Source organism: Rana temporaria, chromosome 6 (assembly GCF_905171775.1).
Source record: "Rana temporaria chromosome 6, aRanTem1.1, whole genome shotgun sequence".
Classification (NCBI taxonomy): Eukaryota; Metazoa; Chordata; class Amphibia; order Anura; family Ranidae; genus Rana; species Rana temporaria.
This window is the reverse complement of record NC_053494.1, coordinates 213,523,594-213,542,720: the sequence shown is the minus strand read 5'-3', so window position 1 is coordinate 213,542,720 and position 19,127 is coordinate 213,523,594. Positions and strand designations below refer to the sequence as shown.

At 42.0% G+C, this 19,127-nt stretch overlaps 1 protein-coding gene across 1 annotated transcript in view; it reads right to left on the bottom strand.

Moving 5' to 3' along the window:
- Positions 1-19,127, bottom strand: part of CNTNAP5 (contactin associated protein family member 5) — a 373,233-nt gene that overhangs the window by 280,548 nt on the left and 73,558 nt on the right. The window contains exon 3 of the mRNA XM_040358233.1: positions 1,283-1,430. Coding sequence (XP_040214167.1) covers positions 1,283-1,430 — 148 coding nt within the window. The remainder of the gene's footprint in view (positions 1-1,282; positions 1,431-19,127) is intronic.

The following is a 19,127-nucleotide window of genomic DNA, read 5'->3' as shown; positions in this document are numbered from 1 at the left end:
GCATAGATTTCCCTAAGATCCGACCGGCGTAAGTGTCTTACACCGTTGTATCTTAGGCTGCATATTTACGCTGGCCGCTAGGTGGCGCTTCCGTAGATTTACGCAAGGAATATGCTAATTAGGTAGATACGCCGATTCAGAAACGTACGTCCGCCCGGCGCATTTTTTTACGTTGTTTGCGTTCGGCTTTTTCCGGCGTAAAGTTACCCCTGCTATATGAGGGGTATCCTATGTTAAGTATGGACGTCGTTCCCGCATCGAATTTTGTAAATTTTACGTTGTTTGCGTAAGTCGTTCGCGAATAGGGCTGTACGTAAGTTACGTTCACGTCTAAAGCAATGACGATTTGCGGCGTAATTTCGAGCATGCGCACTGGGATTCTTTCACGAACGGCGCATGCGCCATTCGTAAAAAACGTCAAATACGCAGGGTCACATGTAATTTAAGTAAAACACGCCCACATCCTCCACATTTGAATTAGGCGGGCTTACGCCGGACCACATACGCTACGCCGCCGTAACTTAGGGCGCAAGTTCTTTCTGAATACGGAAATTGCGCCCTAATTTACGGCGGCGTAACGTATCTGAGATACATTACGCACGCCGATAGATACACCAATGTATCTGAATCCGGGCCAGTGAGTAAAGTGGTGATGTGACGGCCTTTTTTGGGGGCATCAGATTGGCCCGGGGGGTGGCTGTGTCAGTTTCATTCCGGGACACTGTATTGTCCTGGAATGAATGTGCCCGGGACAGACCTGCAAAATGCGGGACTGTCCCGGGCAATCCGTGACATGTGGTCACCCTAGCCTGTGCCTGCTTCCAAAAGGGCGGGATGCAGTTTTTTGCTGCTGTGATCAGGGGAAAGATGGATCGCCTATACGTCTTAGGCCCCGTACACACGACCGGTTTTCTCGGCAGAATCCAGCAAGAAACTCGATGGGAGACGTATTCTGCCGAGAAAACCGGTCGTGTGTACACTTTTCGCCGAGAAACCCGTCGGGAAACTCGTCGAGCCAAAAAGAGAGCAACTTCTCTATTTTCTCGTTGGGCAATGGGAATATTTGGCTCGACAAGTTTTTTGACAGCCAAACAAGGAACTTGACGGGGAAAACGATGTGTTTCGTCCGTCGAGTTTCTCGGTCGTGTGTACGTGGCCTTATCCGAGGAACTGTGGTGGTACAAAAGGAACAGAGCAGGATCTCTCGGGAGGACACCGGGACTATTTTTCCAACAAAGACTTTGACAATAAAATATGCATTATTGAAAATGGACCAACTTACTATATGAACACCCATAGACTTCCACTCTCATCCCGATCCTCCCGTTGGAATTCCACTCCAGCGGCACAAGTCTGAGGAATCTGGCCTTTATAGAATTGGGAAATCTGTGGTTCACCACACCGTCGGCGTTTGTGTTCCCTGAAAAGACCTGTTGATAGAATGTGATGAGAGTAAGCAAATACATCAACTTCAGGTAGTGCTAGTCATGAAGATTGTATTTACTATAAGGCAACTTTGAGCAGTGTAAATGGGAAAGGAGAGTCAATTTATAAACTTATAGCCATTATATTATTTATTTGTTTTTACCATGTAGACAAGATCAGTTAGAGCCGGTTCACACAGGGGCACCACGACTTTTAGCGCGACTTTGCGAGGCAACTTAGACACGACTTTCAGTGTGACATGGGGCGACTTACAACGCGACTCGAAGTTGCCTCCAGAAGGGGGAACTCCATGTCAAACTTTAAATAAAAAACTGGCATCGGTTCCCTCTCCAAGAGCATACCAGGCCCTTAGGTATGGTATGGATTTCAAGGGTAACCCCCTACGCCGAAAAAACGGCATGGGGGTCCCCCCAAAATCTATACCAGACCCTTATCCGAGCACACAGCCCGGCCGGTCAGGAAAAGGAGTGGGGACGAGCGAGCACCCCCCCCACCCTCCAGAACTATACCAGGCCGCATGCCCTCAACATGGGGGGGTAAGTGCTTTGGGGCAGGGGGGCGCCCTGCGGCCCCCCACCCCAAAGCACCTTGTCCCCATGTTGATGGGAACAAGGGCCTCTTCCCGAAAACCCTGGTCGCTGGTTGTCGGGGTCTGCGAGAGGGGGGCTTATCGGAATCTGGGAGCCCCCTTTAATAAGTTGGCGCCCAAAATTTACGCCCTTTTTTCCCCACAAATAAGGCCCTTTCACACAGGGTGGATCAGTAATGATCCGCCTCCGTGTGTCCGTAAGCTCAGCGGGATCGCTCCGTATATCCCCGCTGAGCCGGCGGCTGACAGGGCGGTCCCCGCACACTGTGCAGTGACCGCCCTGTCTTTTCTCCGATTTCCCCTATGGGGGGATCGGATGAACACGGACCGTTTGTTCGTGTTCATCCGATCCGCAGACGGAAGAAAAAATAGGATTTCCTTCCGTCTGCAAAATCGGATCTTTGCGGAGACGGGTGATTACGTGTGTCAGCAGATCACATAGGGACCAATGTTCATCCGCAAACGGATGGATGAAAAAGCGGACATACGGTCTGCACATGTGAAAAGGGCCTAAATGTATAATGTCACTGTCGGCAGCGCAAACCCCCCCCCCCCCACTTCTCAACTTTAATGTGACATGTGATTTTGCTTAGGGCCCCAGGGAGGTCAGGATCGGCACTGCACGGGCAGGCAAAAGGACGTACCGCCACGATCTCCGTGAGCGCGCCCTCGCGTCCCGCGGGCTCGATCGCCGCAGGCATACCCGCGATCGTCTCACAGAGAGATAGAACGGCGAGATTTTAGTGTAAACACAACATCTCCCTGTTCTTCCTAGTGACACTGTCACTGATCGTGTTCCCTGTCATCGGGAACAACGATCAGTGACGTGTCACAGCAAGCCACGCCCCCCTACAGTAAGAATCGCTCCCTAGGGAACACTTAACCCTACAGCGCCACCTAGTGGTTAACCCCTTCACTGCCAGTTTCATTTCCACAGAAACCAGTGCATTTTTATAGCACTGATTTTTATAGCACTGATCGCTATTTTTGGGACAATGATCCCAAAAATGTGTCAAAAGTGTCCGAAGTGTCCGCCATAATGTCACAGTCACTATATAAATTGCTGATCGCCGCCATTACTAATAAAAAAAAATGATTAATAAAAATGCTATACAACTATCCCCTATTTTGTAGACGCTATAACTTTTGCACAAACCAATCAATAAACACTTATTGCGATTTTTTTTTACCAAAAATATGTAGAAGAATACGTATTGGCCTAAACTGAGAAAAAAAAAAAACGTTTTTTTTATATATTTTTGGGGGATTTTTATTATAGCAAAAAGTAAAAAATATTCATTTTTTTTTTCAAAATTGTCGCTCTATTTTTGTTTATAGCGAAAAAAATTAAAACCGCAGAGGTGAAGAAATACCACCAAAAGAAATCTCTGTTTGTGGGGAAAAAAGGACGCCAATTTTGTTTGGGAGCCACGTCGCACGACCGCGCAATTGTCAGTTAAAGCGACACAGTGCCGTATCGCAAAAAGTGGCCCGGTCCTTTAGCTACAAAATGGTCCGGGGATGAAGTGGTTAAAAGAACCTATTTAGAAAATATGCCACATTTTTTTTTATAATATAACTAGAAAGTAGAGCATATGCAGTAAATCAATCTGACCCGTGCAATTAAACTTTTTTGATTATAAAATAAATTTGTCTTGATTGAAACATTTAACAAGTAATGCCCTGGTGGGGGAGGGGGATGGGGGACCTTATCGCATGCATTATGCTTTTGTGAACTGCCGCCTCGGTTTGCGTCGTCTTGGATGACTGTACAGGTAACTGGAGGGATTTGGCGAAGCAGACAGCCAACTGCACAAGACGAATGTTACAACGATCAGCGGGGCCATTCAGGAAGTAGGCTTCGTCTCCCGAGTCAGTTTTAAACGTTAAAAACGTTTCGTCTTTTGACGGCTATGTACCTTAAACAGATGGCAGACTTCAGACGTTTAAATCCTATTACTTTTCAAGGTCAATGGCTGTCATGTTTTCATTTTCAGACGTGACAACCTAATGTAATAAGACGCGAGGAAAAAAATGAACAATAACTTTTTTTTATTTTTTTTTATTTAAAAACATAATCAGGACAACGGAGTTGAAAGGGCCCCGTTCCCCTGGGTGTGACGTCACTGCGCTGCTTAATAGATATTAATGACATTTACTGTGATTGCAGTTTAGGATGTAAAAGAATCCGGAAAAACAACATAAGATTATCAGGCTTATAGCGCTCTTATTTAATAAAGGTGACATCTGAATTTATTCAGGACTTTTCTTTGATCAATGTGTTATCTTATTGCACTTTAATTTTTTTTTTTTTTACTTTCTTCTGCAGTTATTACATACAGTGGGGATCAAAAGTTTGGGCACCCCAGGTAAAAAAAATTGTATTAATGTGCATAACGAAGCCAAGGAAAGACAGAAAAATCTCCAAAAGGCATCAAATTACAGATTAGACATTCTTATAATATGTCAAAAAAAGTAAGATTTTATTTCCATCATTTACACTTTCAAAAATACAGAAAACAAAAAATTGGCGTCTGCAGAAGTTTGGGCACCCTGCAGAATTTATAGCATGCGCTGCCCCCTTTGCAAAGCTGAGAGCTGCCAGTGTCATGGATTGTTCTCAATCATCGTCTGGGAAGACCAGGTGATGTCAATCTCAAAGGTTTTAAATGCCCAGACTCATCTGACCTTCCCCCAACAATCAGCACCATGGGTTCTTCTAAGCAGTTGTCTAGAAAACTGAAAATAGTTGACGCTCACAAAGCTGGAGAAGCTATAAGAAGATAGCAAAGCGTTTTCAGATGTCAATATCCTCTGTTCGGAATGTAATTAAGAAATGGCAGTCATCAGGAACAGTGGAAGTTAAAGCAAGATCTGGAAGACCAAGAAAAATATCAGACAGAACAGCTCGCAGGATTGTGAGAAAAGCAATTCAAAACCCACGTTTGACGGCACGATCCCTCCAGAAAGATCTGGCAGACACTGGAGTTGTGGTACACTGTTCCACTATAAAGAGATACTTGTACAAATATGGTCTTCATGGAAGAGTCATCAGAAGAAAACCTCTTCTACGTCCTCACCACAAAAATCAGCGTTTGAACTTTGCAAATGAACATATAGACAAGCCTGATGCATTTTGGAAACAAGTTCTGTGGACTGATGAGGTTAAAATAGAACTTTTTGGCCGGAATGAGCAAAGGTACGTTTGGAGAAGAAAGGGCACAGAATTTAATGACAAGAACCTCTGTCCAACTGTTAAGCATATGGGTGGATCAATGCTTTGGGGTTGTATTGCAGCCAGAGGAAGGCGAAAAACCCCAGCAGAGCATGATCCAATTTGCTACAGCAGGGGGAAAAAATCCTTCCTGATCCCCCAAGAGACAATCGGATATTCCCCGGATCAACTTTACCTATAAAGTTGGCCAGAACCACCTCTGGAGGGAGTCTGTTCCACATTTTCACAGCTCTTACTGTGAAGAAACCTTTCCGTATTTGGAGATGAAATCTTTTTCCTCTAGATGTAAAGAGTGCCCCCTTGTCCTCAGTGTTGATCGTAAAGTAAATAACTCAACACCAAGTTCACTATATGGACCCCTGATATATTTGTACATGTTGATCATATCCCCCCTTAATCTCCTCTTCTCAAGAGAGAATAAATTCAGTTCCTCTAATCTTTCCTCATAGCTGTTCTTGTTGCTTTAGAACTGGGGTCTCCAAACTGCGCCCTATTCCATCCAACTGCAACAGGGAATACGTCTTGTTGCTGACACCAATGGGGCACTATTCCTCCAACTGACACCATTAATTAATTCCATTGACACCAACAATAATGGGGCACAATTCATTCCATTGACACCAACAATGGGGCACTAGTCCTCCCACTGACACCAAGGATATGGTATTATTTACTCCCACTGGACACCCGGACATTTTCTACTCCCGATGGCCCTAGTCTGTCCCCCCCCCCCATCCTAAAGTCTAAACTGGTCCTTTGTTTAGAAAGTTTGGAGACCCCTGCTTTAGAACCCCATACCTCAGGCAAGTCTTTCTATTCAGCACTGTTCTACTTTAACTTGCAATTGCTTGGTCAATCAACACTGTACCAAAATTAAATATACACTATATTGTCAAAAGTATTGGGAGGCCTGCCTTTACACGCACATGAACTTTAATGGCATCCCGGTCTTAGTCCGTAGGGTTTAATATTGAGTTGACTCCACCCTTTGCAGCTATAAAAGAAAGAAATGTTTGCTCACTACACCACAGGAAGCCCCCAAGGGGAAGGTCGAGACGAGCGCTGAACCAACCGTAGAGGAGGGTATAAAGACCATGGAGTGCTGCTGATAAACAAAAAACATTTAATTACAGTCAATGGGGATATACTAATTGCCATATATCCCCTTTGACTGTAATTACACGTTTGTTTTTGTTTATCATCAGCACTCCATGGTTTTATACCCTCCTCTACGGTTGGTCCAGCGCTGGTCTCGACCTTCCCCTTGGGGAGCTTCCTGTGGTGTAGTGAGCATACATTTCTTCCTTTTTCTAATTCTCAGCCTTGACCCTCCTCACACGCAGTTTGGGGTTAAAAATCCATGGGACATGTGCAATTTTGTTTGACTGTAAGGTTATTGTATATATATATATTTTGTATTCCTGGGTTTCTGTATATACAGTATTATCCTTTCTCTTTTGTTTAGTAGCTGTCATGGATTTGCAATAAAGTCTGGCAGCCTACCTGTCTCATGTGTCCATTAGAGGCCTGACCTTCTTTCTGGCTGTCTTTTATCACCTTCCTCCCTGTATGGCCCCACCCAGGCCATCCCAGGAAGTCTATATTAACTGTTGCACTACAGGTCTGCAGTGCTGTTCAACCTTTGTTTGTAGCTTGTTCCTGTCTGTAGTATTCTATGTTTACCTTCCTGTGTACCGACCTTGGCTCATCTCTGACTTCTCCTGTTTGCCTGTTTCCCTGACCCTTGGCCTATTCCTTGTTTACCCTTGTCTGCCTGTTGCCCCGACCTCGGCTTACCCATCACTATAGCTTGTCCTGGTTGCTGCTTCCCCTCTATTCCTGCGGAGCGTGACCTTGGGGACCCCAGGGGTCGCGACCTGGATCCAGCTGCGGCGAAGGCCATCCTCACCACCAGAGGCTCTGGTGAACACAAAGCTGGGTCTTAGACTCTGTGCCCTGGGGAATCTTGGGCTCACGCTTCCTCTCTGATCGCAGCAGTCTGCCATAGGGTTCACTACCCTGTGGTGCATCCCTGACCCCAACGGGGTGCACTTGTCACCTGGCCAAAGGTGACCTGACAGTAGCATCCCTTACATGTACTTCCTGAAGAAGCCAGGGCAGCAAAACATGTAGAAGAATAAGTGTAAAGGGATCCTATTTTTACTTGTTATACACGTAGTACACTCTCAAATCATTGTATCAGTTTTTTTACAATGATTTTTGTAAATAACGTTTGCAATTTTAACAGTAGTATGTGCATCAACAGTTGTGCACTGATTAAATCCCATTCTACTGGGGGGCAGAGCTTGCCAGGATCCGTCATGGCCACGTGATCGTGGAGCTCCGGAGCCAGCGGGAACAGCGCAACACACAGCGACCCGGCAGGGCACTTATCAGTCACCCCAGAGCAGCATCCTAGCTCCTGGATTCCAGGGGAACATGACAGGGAAGAAGAAAAAGGGCGGCCGCCCTCTTTCTCCAGGAGTTCAGACAAGATGGCGTCGGTTCTTCTTCCGCCCCGACTCACTTCCTCTTCACATCCTCAGCATGGCAAAACACACAGAAAAGGAGCAGTCCACCAAAGAGCCTGCAGTCTTCTCCCTCCACACCAGACTCTGGAAGTCCGGAGAAGACCAGATTTATGATGGAATCATCTGATTCCAACCATGAGGTGAGCACATTGCAGGAATCAGGGGATGACACAAGAGAGCTCCCTAATTCAATTGACTCAATCCCCACTAACAACCAGCCAGTCATGGACACTGTCCCTAAAGACATGTTGGTCTCCCTGAAAAGTTCTCTACAAGCTGACATGATCTCCTGTGTCAGTACAGAACTACACTCAGTAGCTTCCAGGGTAGATCACATAGAAGCTAAAATAAGGGATTATACCAGGACAATAAAATACCTCATTGATGCTCTTGATACACAAGAGGAAGAGATTGAGTGAGTGAGTAACTTATATAGCGCTAACAAATGCAAACTAAATCGCCTTAAGGCGATTGATAAGATCAAAGCTAAAATAGCTGATATAGAAGACAGATCACGAAGGAACAACGTGAAAATTAGAGAGAGTCCGGAATCAATCCAGCAACGTGACCTTCATAACTATGCCACTCAATTAATTACTGCGGTTATGCCTGGCCTCTCAGCATTAGAACTAACTATAGACATAATTCACCCAAGAAGCCCCTACTTTTCTGCCAATATTCTCAGGGATGTCATACTCAGGATACACTTTTACCAGGTTAAAGAGTGCTAAAAGTGGTTATAATTAGGGCTGTTACTGATCAAAATTTTTGTGTTCGAATAATTGATTTTTTTTAATCGATTAATCGACTAATTTCGATTAATTATAACGCACATATAGATCCAACTACTTTTAGCTGATCTCCTTGCAGGCTGATTCCCAGTGCAGCTACCAACCACTGGAAAAATGGATAGCAGGATACAAAAAACACACAAAGGCAGCGCTCAATGGGAATAGCATTACAACTTTTATAGTCTTCAAGTAGGTAACAAAATAAATATTGCACTGGAGATAAAATCTATGTAGCTACGTAAACTGTAAAAATGGTGTGAGTAATACCAAACGGTAGCATAAGCAGTCATGAAAACATGTAGCTAAGTATGATACTGGTATAAAAATGTGTACAACGATACCACTGCTGAATCCAGATGAGGAGGGGTTAACATGAGTCCGTCGGCATGTAGATGTCCCGTGAAGGGAACTATCACATTTCCCAGTGGATGGCTGTAGAATCCCAGGTTGATAGAGGGGAGTGATAGAGGGAAGTGTAACAGCCCTTGCGTGTGGCAGATAGTAAGGTCCCGTCGGCATGCAGATATGAAGGCACAGCAAAGGAGCCCTTCAGATGGACACGGCAAGCCCCGCCGGTGTCCATGATGTCACCGGATCTCCGGTGGAACTCCCTGAAGGCCCGGAAGCCGGCAGAGAGGTGAGTACCAATCAAAAGAATTTTGATCGATCAAAAAACTTTTGATCGATCAAAAAACTTTTGATCGATCAAAAAACTTTTGATCGATCAAAAAAATTAAAGATTAATCGATGAATTAATAGTTAATTTCCACAGCCCTAGTTGCAATGGTTAATTATTTTTTTTTTTTAAATAACAAACATTTAGATAACCCCCTCGTAGCTTCATCCTGTTATCACCGCTCTGGCGCTGTGATTGGCCGGAGCGGCGATGGCGTCACTCCCACGCATGCACGCGGGACCGGCAGATCCCCACTCATGCGCGGAAACACGGCATTAACCCCCCAAATGTACCATGCACAAAAACGGCACACTCAGGCCTCGTACAGATGAGCGGACCTGTCCGATGAAAACGGTCCGCGGACCGTTTTCATCGAACATGTCTGCTAGCAGATTTTGGTCTGATGGTTGTACACACCATCAAACCAAAATCCCCGCGGACAGAATACGCGGTGACGTGGCGGCGACGATGACGCGGCGACGTGCGCGAACCCTGAAGTTCAATGCTTCCACGCATGCGTCGAATCACTTTGACGTCATGCGCGGGTTCTCGGGCCAGTGGACATGTCCGATGAGTCGTAATGACCATCGGACATGTCCGGCGGACAGGCTTCCAGCGGACATGTTTCTTAGCATGCTAAGAAACATTTGTCCGCTGGAAACCTGTCCGGTCGGCCGGAAAATTGTCCGGTCGGCCCTACACACGACCGAACATGTCTGCTGAAACTGGTCCAACGGAGTAGTTTCAGCGTACATGTTCGGTCACGTGTACGAGGCCTTAGTGCGCCCGTTTTTGTGAAAATATCTCCTTAAACGCGTAGCTTAAGGAGATATTTCTTGCACCTACAGGTAAGCCTTAATCTAGGCTTACCTGTAGGTGCAAGTTGTGTGGTTGGGTTTACAACCACTTTAAAGCAATCTACTGAGCTGGCCAGTGTTGACCGGGAATTGTCAGTTAAAGCGACGCAGTGCCGTATCGCAAAAAATGGCCTGATCATGAAGGGGGTAAATTCTTCCGGTCCTTACAGTAAGTGGTTAATATGGAAATCTTACCATCCTTGACATTCCGCCTTCTTCTCCATTTAATACTTAAATCATCTTTGTGCAAAGCTGTGGAAACAGATGGGAACTTATCACAACGCTCTGCGTCCTCCTCACCCCCCCTAGAATCCTGTTTAAAGGCTATTTTGATTGCAATTGCGGCTGATGCCCTGCATCTTGTAGCCCTGTGTTCTGCCACATAAATTAACATGAGGAATTGTTCCGAGAGCGCATAAACAGCTCTCGAGGTGCTTCTGAGAAAACTGCGCACAAGGTGTTCCGGCGCTCCCTCTCAATGCAGATGCCCATAAATATTCAGAAAATCTTCTAATCCCTCTAATTCAATGCAGAACAGGGCCGACCCAAAATATTTATGCACAAAAGCAGCTGGGAGCCGAGCGAAGGTTACCCGGGGAAAACGTACGAAGCAATCTATTGATTGCGATTTGTTCATTTCAAGGATCTTGGGATTTGTTATTTATTTATTTTATTAAAAGAAAGAATTACAATAGAACAATAAATAATGACCAAAAGTTGTGTTCCTCTTACATGATAACTTTTTTTTTGTGATGTGGTTCCATTCATGGAAATTAGTTAGAGCGCAGCGGTTCATCGGAAGGTCGCATTCATGGGAGGTTACAATGAAAAATGTTTGGCTATTCGATGAATGAAATTCCAGGCAAGAGAGAAAAACAAAAATTGCCATCATTGAAAACGATACAAAGTTTTAATCTAAAAATAGTTTATAAAATAGTTTATAGAATAAAAAAAAAAATCATCAGGGAAAATAATAATTAAGTGGAGAAGGCGAGAGAGAAACAAAAAAATTTGCCATCATTGAAAACGATACAAAGTTTTAATTTAAAAATAGATTATAAAATAGTTTATAAAATAAATAAAATAAAAAAATCATCAGGAAAATAATAATTAAGTGGAGAAGGTCAAGAGAGAAAAATAAAAATTGCCATCATTGAAAAAGATACGTTTTAATTTAAAAATAGTTTACAAAATAGTTTATAAAATAAAAAAATTAAAAAATCATCAGGAAAGTGGAGAAGGCAAGAGAGAAAAACAAAAATTGTCATCATTGAAAACGATACAAAGTTTTAATTTAAAAATAGTTTATAAAATAGTTTATAAAATAAATAAAATAAAAAATCATCAGGAAAATAATAATTAAGTGGAGAAGGTCAAGAGAGAAAAATAAAAATTGCCATCATTGAAAAAGATACGTTCTAATTTAAAAATAGTTTATAAAATAGTTTATAAAATAAATAAAAAAGAAAATCATCAGGAAAGTGGAGAAGGCAAGAGAGAAAAACAAAAATTGCCATCATTGAAAACGATACAAAGTTTTAATTTAAAAATAGTTTATAAAATAGTTTATAAAATAAATAAAAAAAAAATCATCAGGAAAATAATAATTAAGTGGAGAAGGTCAAGAGAGAAAAATAAAAATTGCCATAATTGAAAAATATCCGTTCTAATTTAAAAAAAGTTTATGAAATAAATAAAAAAAAATCATCAGGAAAGTGGAGAAGGCAAGAGAGAAGAACAAAAATTGTCATCATTGAAAAAGATACAAAAGAAAATGTTTTTACTTGACAGGTTGCTTTAAACTGACTTCATCTGCAGATGAATAAACTGAGGAAGACATTTTTTTATTTTTTTTTTAAATTGGGGAATATTTCTTATAGCAAAAAGTAAAATATGTTTTTGTTTTCCAAAATTGTTGGCCTTTTTTGTTTATAGCGCAAAAAATAAAAACCACAGAGGTGATCAAATACCACCAAAAGAAAGCTCTATTTCTGGGGGGAAAAAAGACATCAATTTTGTTTGAGTAGAACGTCGCCCGACCGCGCAATTGTCAGCTAAAACGACACAGTGCCGAATCGCAAAAAAGTCCCTTTTAACCAATTAACCCCTGGACCATTTGGCTGCCAAATAACCGGGCCACTTTTTGTGATTCGGCACTGCGTTGCTTTAACTGACAATTGCGCGGTCATGCGACGTGACTCCCAAACAAAATATTTTTTGCGCTATAAACAAAAATAGAGCGACAATTTCGGAAAAAAGGCAATACTTTGTACTTTTTGCATAATAAATATCAAAAAAATTCTCAGTTTAGGCCGATACGTATTCTTCTACATATTTTTGGTAAAAAAAAAAAATCGCAATAAGCGTTTATTGATTGGTTTGCGCCAAAGTTATAGCGTCTACAAAATAGGGGATAGTTTTATGGCATTTTTATTATTTTTTTTTACTAGTAATGGTGGCGATCTGCATTTTTTTATCTGGACTGCGACATTATGGCGGACACATCGGACATTTTTGACACTATTTTGGGACCATTCACATTTATACAGCGATCAGTGCTAAAAAATGCACTGATTACTGTGTAAATATGACTGGTAGTGAAAGGGGTTAACCACTAGGGGGAGAGGCAGGGGGTTAAGTGTGTCTCAGGGAGTGATTCTAACTGTTAGGGGACGTGGCTTACTGTGACACGTCACTGATCACTGCTTTTCCTGAACGGAGGAAGCAGATGATCAGTGCTGTGTCACCAGGCAGAACAGGGAGATGGTTTACATAGGCACCCCCCTACCCGATCACGGGACACCGGCGGACATTGAGTCTCTGAGTCCCGCGAGCACGGTCACGGAGACCACGCCGGGCGCACACGTGCCCGCTAGGGGGCAGGTTCAAAGCAATATATATATATATACGTTGCTTTGCCTATCCGTGCCATTCTGCCGACGTATATCTACGTTCCCGTGACCCGATCGTGGGACACCAGCGGACATTGAGTCCGCGGGTCCCACGGGCTCGGTCACGGAGACTGGACCGGGCATGCACGTGCCCGCTAGGGGGCAGGTTCAAAGCAACATATATATATATACGTTGCTTTGCCTGCCCATGCCATTCTGCCGACGTATATCTACGTTCCCGTGACCCGTTCGCAGGACACCGGCGGACATCGAGTCCGCGGGTCCCAGGGGCTCGGTCACGGAGACCGCGCTGGGCGCGCACGTGCCCGCTAGGCGGCAGGTTCAAAGCAACATATATATATACGTTGCTTTGCCTGCCCGTGCTATTCTGCCGACGTATATCTACGTGAGGCGGTCGGCAAGCGATTAAAGTGTACCTGTTGCCTCGACCTCCATGACAAGCGCTCAAATTTGATTTAAGAGCGGAGATTCTGGTTCTTGCAAATGCTCATCCCTGATTGGTTCACTCTAAAATTTCAAGATATCAGAGAGCTTGAATTGAAAGGATAACATCCTCCGTTAATTATTACCATATTGTTTTATTAAATCTACATATCAGTGGGACAAAGTTGGAGCCGGGCCACCCAAGTTCTTAATGGAAAACTCTCTTGTACTCATTAGAAGCTCCTCCAGTGCATTGTGCTTACTGCAAAATGATTTGTTGGACGTCTTTTTTTTTTTTTTTTCCTATTACACTCTTTTATGTTACACTGAGGAAATTCATTTTTGGCAATATAAGCCACATTTTAATTTCACAGATCCCTGATGTACTGCAGCTAAGTGATAATATTCCAGGCCAAAAATATTCTGCAATTTGAAATTCATCCCTGGAGGGGAAAAAGAGGAAAGATGGAGAGATTTCGCCTTCAGAACATTACCTTACTGGGGGTCATTCAATAACTTCTCCACTTTACAAAGATGAAGCGGGTCCTCTCCATCATGAATTGACTTGTTCGGCTGGGATGGAGACCTACATCTACAATTCTCTATGTAGGTAGTGGATTAAGACGGAATTCCAAGAATGGTGAAAATCAATACCCAGCCCAAATATTGGAGTACAGACATAAAACATAAATCTACGTACAGTGAAACCTCGGATAATCAGTTCCAGGAGAATGCTCGTAATCCAAAGTACTCGCATATCAAGGAGAGTTTCCCCATTGAAGTCAATGGAAACTAAAATCATTTTTTTCCGCATTGACTTCAATGGGATGCAATACCGCACACGGCCAGAGGCGAGGGAGCGCCAGAGAGCCTCGGAAACAGCCGAAAAGGCCCGAGTACACTTCGGCTGGCCACGGAAAACCTCCTATCCGAGATTTGCCGAGGTCAGCCGTCAGCGACGTTCGGCTCTGGCGCCCCCCACCTCAGGCCAAAAGCAGTATTGCTTGTTAGTATTGCACACCGCTTTGGCCTGAATCGTGCTAATTTTGCGAGACAACACTCGTATTGCGAAACGCTCCTTAACTGCGTTACTTGCAATCCGAGGTTCCACTGTATTGTTGTAATTCAGAATATCCCTCGTGTGGTTTCAAATGTGGTGGGAAATTGGCTGTTTGGATATGGGGATCTGGGCAGATTTTTATGATTTTTGGTTCCTTGCAGCCCTCTCCCTAGTACCAAAGTTATATGAAGACTGTGCCAAAAGTCATACAAAAACGGGCAAAACTTTTTTTAGTAACTTACATAGGTTGTTCAAGGTTCACATGTTGTTAGAGTAATTCTTCCTCTATAGTAACTTTTCCTCTATAGTAAATTTTCCTCTATAGTAACTCTTCCTCTATAGTAAATTATCCTCTATATTAACTCTTCCTCTATAATAACTTTTCCTCTATAGTAACTCTTCCTCTATAGTAAATTAGCCTCTATAGTAACTCTTCCTCTATAGTAACTTTTCCTCTATAGTAACTCTTCCTCTATAGTAAATTAGCCTCTATATTAATTCTTCCTCTATAGTAACTGTAACAGTCAGGGGTTAACGCTGTTACGATATTCCATTCCACCAACCCAAGACAGCTTATCAACACTCCACAATCCAGCAGACAGGACCCATTAGATTTCCCCCAGAAAATGAGACACACAGCTCTGTTCTCTGGTTCCAAACGAATGACACTTTAATGGTAAAACTCAGGCTTTTTATACAGTTAGCAACGAAAAAGCATGCTGCAGTAATCAAAGGGACAATGACAGACTCCACCCACAACATCATACAATGGGTACTAACGAGCCTCCAATACACATTATCTTGGGTAGACCTTCTGGCACCTGAACTACATGAGTTAATTACTAACCATTTACCCAGACGAGGTGACTCCGAGATAAGCTCATGTCACCTCATTACAATACACATTCCTTTAGTAAACATAAGTCAGACATCTGACCTTTTAGATTGTGCTAATTCACACTCCACATTTTCATCAATAGAACTTTCACACAATACAGTGTTAATTAGCATCACACAATGAAATATCTTAGGAGCCAGACTTAATTAACACCTTAACAGTATGTGTCCCCACATTGAATGAATCACTCTATTATTGACCTGTTGGGTTCAGAATTAACCACCTGTAATATTTCAAGATATCCTGCAATACATTGTAAATTATCATTACTATCCTATCTCATGTAATTCAAGATATAATTTCTCAGTCATCCTATGCCCCTAGTGGACATAGGATGACCCTAGACACAAGAGTCATTGGTGAAGCTGAAACAGGAGTACCCCGCATCCTTCAAGAGCCTCTGGGTCCCACGGGCCATACCGTTACAGTAACTTTTCCTCTATAGTAACTCTTCCTCTATAGTAACTCTTCCTCTATATTAACTCTTCCTCTATAGTAACTCTTCCTCTATAGTAACTCTTCCTTTATATTACCTCTTCCTCTACATTACCTCTTTCTCTATAGTAACTCATTCTCTATAGCAGTGATTGTGAACCTTGGCACCCAAGATGCTTTGGAACTACATTTCCCACGATGCTCAACTACACTGCAAAGTGCATGGTTATCATGGGAAATGTAGTTCCAAAACATCTGCCGTGCCAAGGTTCGCCATCACTGCTCTATAGTAACTCTTCCTCTTTTTCATTGCAGGTAAATAATGGAGTACAAGCAGAAGCAATGTGCTGTCATTGAGTTCTTGATGAAGGAGAGGTGCAGGCCGTCCAACATCCACAGAAGGCTACAGAATGTTTACAGAGATGACACCACCGACAAGAGCAATAGTCTCATGTTCTCCCCCTTCTGTAGATGTTGGACGGCCTGTAACCCCTCCTTTGTCAAGGAACCGAGTGGTGATGCGTTGCTTCTGCTTGTAAAGTAGAAGAAGAAAAAAAGATGAAGATGATGAAAGAAGGAAAAAAGAAGAAAGACAAGAATGAAGAAAGAAGGGGAAAAAAAGCTGAAGAAGGAGAAAGACAAAGACAGAAGAAAGAAGGGCAAAGGTAGAATGAAAATGGCAGGAGGAAGAAGAAAGAAGAAGAAAAAAGATGATGAATAAGAAAGACAAAATGAAGAAGATGAAGAAGAAAGAGGATGAAGAAATAAGAAAAAGACGAAGGGAGGAGGCAGAAAGAAGACAAAGGAGGAAGAAGAAGATGAAAAAGAAAGAAGAAGCATAAAAAAGATGAATGAAAGAAAGAAGGAGAAAGAAGAAAAAAAGATGAAGATGATGAAAGAAGGAAAAAAGAAGAAAGACAACAATGAAGAAAGAAGGAAAAAAAGAAGCTGAAGACAAAGACAGAAGAAAGAAGGGTGAAGGTAGAATGAAAATGGTAGAAGGAGGAAGAAGAAGAAAGACGGATGAAGAAAGAAGAGGAAAAAAAGATGATGAATAAGAGAGAAAGAATAAAGAAGATGAAAGAGAACAAAGAAAGAAGAAAAAGACAAAGAAAGAAGGAAGAAAGAAGACAAAGAAGAAAGAAGGGAGGAGGCAGAAAGAAGACAAAGGTGGAAGAAGAAAATGATGAAAAAGAAAGAAGATGCGTAAAGAAGATGAATGAAAGAAGGAAGAAGAAAGAAGGAGAAAGAGGGAAGAAGAAAGAGGAAATAAGGAAGAAGGAAAAAGGAAGAAGGAGAAAAGAAGACAAAGAAGGAGGAGGAGGAAGAAGAAGAAGACAGAGGGAAAAGAAGAAGAAGATGTAGAAGTAGAAGATGAAGAAGGAGAAGAAGAAGGAGGAGGAGGAGAAGAAGCAGAAAAAGAAAAAGAAGTAAAGAAAGAAAGAAAGATGAATAAAATGAAGGAAGAAAGAATAAAGAAGGATGAATAAAATGAAGGAAGAAAGAATAAAGAAGGATGAATAAAATGAAGGAAGAAAGAATAAAGAAGGATGAATTAAATGAAGGAAGAAAGAATAAAGAAGGATAAATAAAATGAAAGAAGAAAGAATAAAGAAGGATGAATCAAATGAAGGAAGAAAAAAAAGGAAGCAAAGAAGAAAGAAGGAAGAAAAAAAAAGAAGAAAGAAGACAAAGAAAGAATAAAGAAGACGAAGAAAGAAGATGATTAAAGAAGGAAGAAAGAATAAAAAATGATGAATAAAAAGAAGGAGAAGAAGAAGGAGGAGTAGGACACGAAGCAGAAAAAGAAGAAGAAGTAAAGAAAGAAAGAAAGAAAGAAAGATGAATAAAATGAAGGAAGAAAGAATAAAGAAGGATGAATAAAATGAAGGAAGAAAGAATAAAAGAAGGATGAATTAAATGAAGGAAGAAAGAATAAAGAAGGATTAATAAAATGAAGGAAGAAAGAATAAAGAAGGATGAATCAAATGAAGGAAGAAAAAAAGAAGGAAGGAAAGAAGAAAGAAGGAAGAAAAAGAAGAAAGAAGAAGAAAGAAGACAAAGAAAGAATAAAGAAGATGAAGAAAGAAGATGATTAAAGAAGGAAGAAAGAATAAAGAATGACGAATAAAAAGAAGGAAGAAGAAGAAAAAAGGTAGAAGAGAGAAGAATCAATAAGATAAGGAAAACAACTGTGAGAGTGAACAGCCTATTTGTCTTTAATACATTTACCCCACTGTGGCTCATTTATAAAAATAAAGCAACAAGGGGCATTTATGACAAATCATGTCATCTCTGCAACCTCCAGAAATGTTAAAGATATGTTTTGTATAAACAGTTTACCCCCATTTTTTATTTTTTGCTTTTTTGAGAAATGACAGACAGGGAAAACTAATCTCTCCAAGGAGAATGGAAATCCCTTTGGACACCTGGTCACCAGAACATGTGCCCACCTTCCAACATGCAGAATGACAACTAAAAATTTCCATTACTTTCCGTCTGGGTGACATTCAGAGGGCGAATCGCTCCAGGCAGATATAAAAATCTGATAAATGTTTTAATGCAATAATTAATATTATAGTGAATTATAATGCTATACTGTATAAAAATGTTATAACTTTAAATATTATATGCAAAACTAACAAAATAAATAAAAAAAACTATAACTTCAAATAATATATTTAAACAAACAAAAAAAAATGTATAACTCCAAATACTACGTCTATCTAATAGAAAAAAAAAACAATATTGCTATAACGCTAAATACTGCAAAGGAAATCTGCCCCTCCACCCCTCTATTTTTTTATTTTCCCTTCCTACTGTACCTTTAATAAAGTGCATAATGTACTTCTGCCCCAGCCTCGCCGAAGCCCAGGGCGTAATTTCTTGCTGCTCGCCTGCTGCCTTCTGGGACCTTTGTGTCCCCCAGAAGACTACGGAGCCATTCAGAAAGCGCTGCACAAGTAGGAAACCGGTGGTGAAGCCTAAAGGCTCCACTGACTTTCCCTTAGTTAGAATGGAGGCGGCTGCAGCCGATCTGATGGACGGACCGGCCTCGGAGGGGCGACATTGCAGGCTCCCTGGACAGGTAGGTGTCCTTATTAAACACTTTAACTGCTGATTTTTTTTTTCTTTTAAATTGCGTCTGGAACACCACTCTAAACAAAAAATGTGATAACTCTAAATCAGTGGTCTCAAAGTACCGGCCATTTGCGGCCCGCGGACCAGTTATAAATGGCCCTCAGGCAGGGTGGAAGTGAGGGGAGCAAAAAAA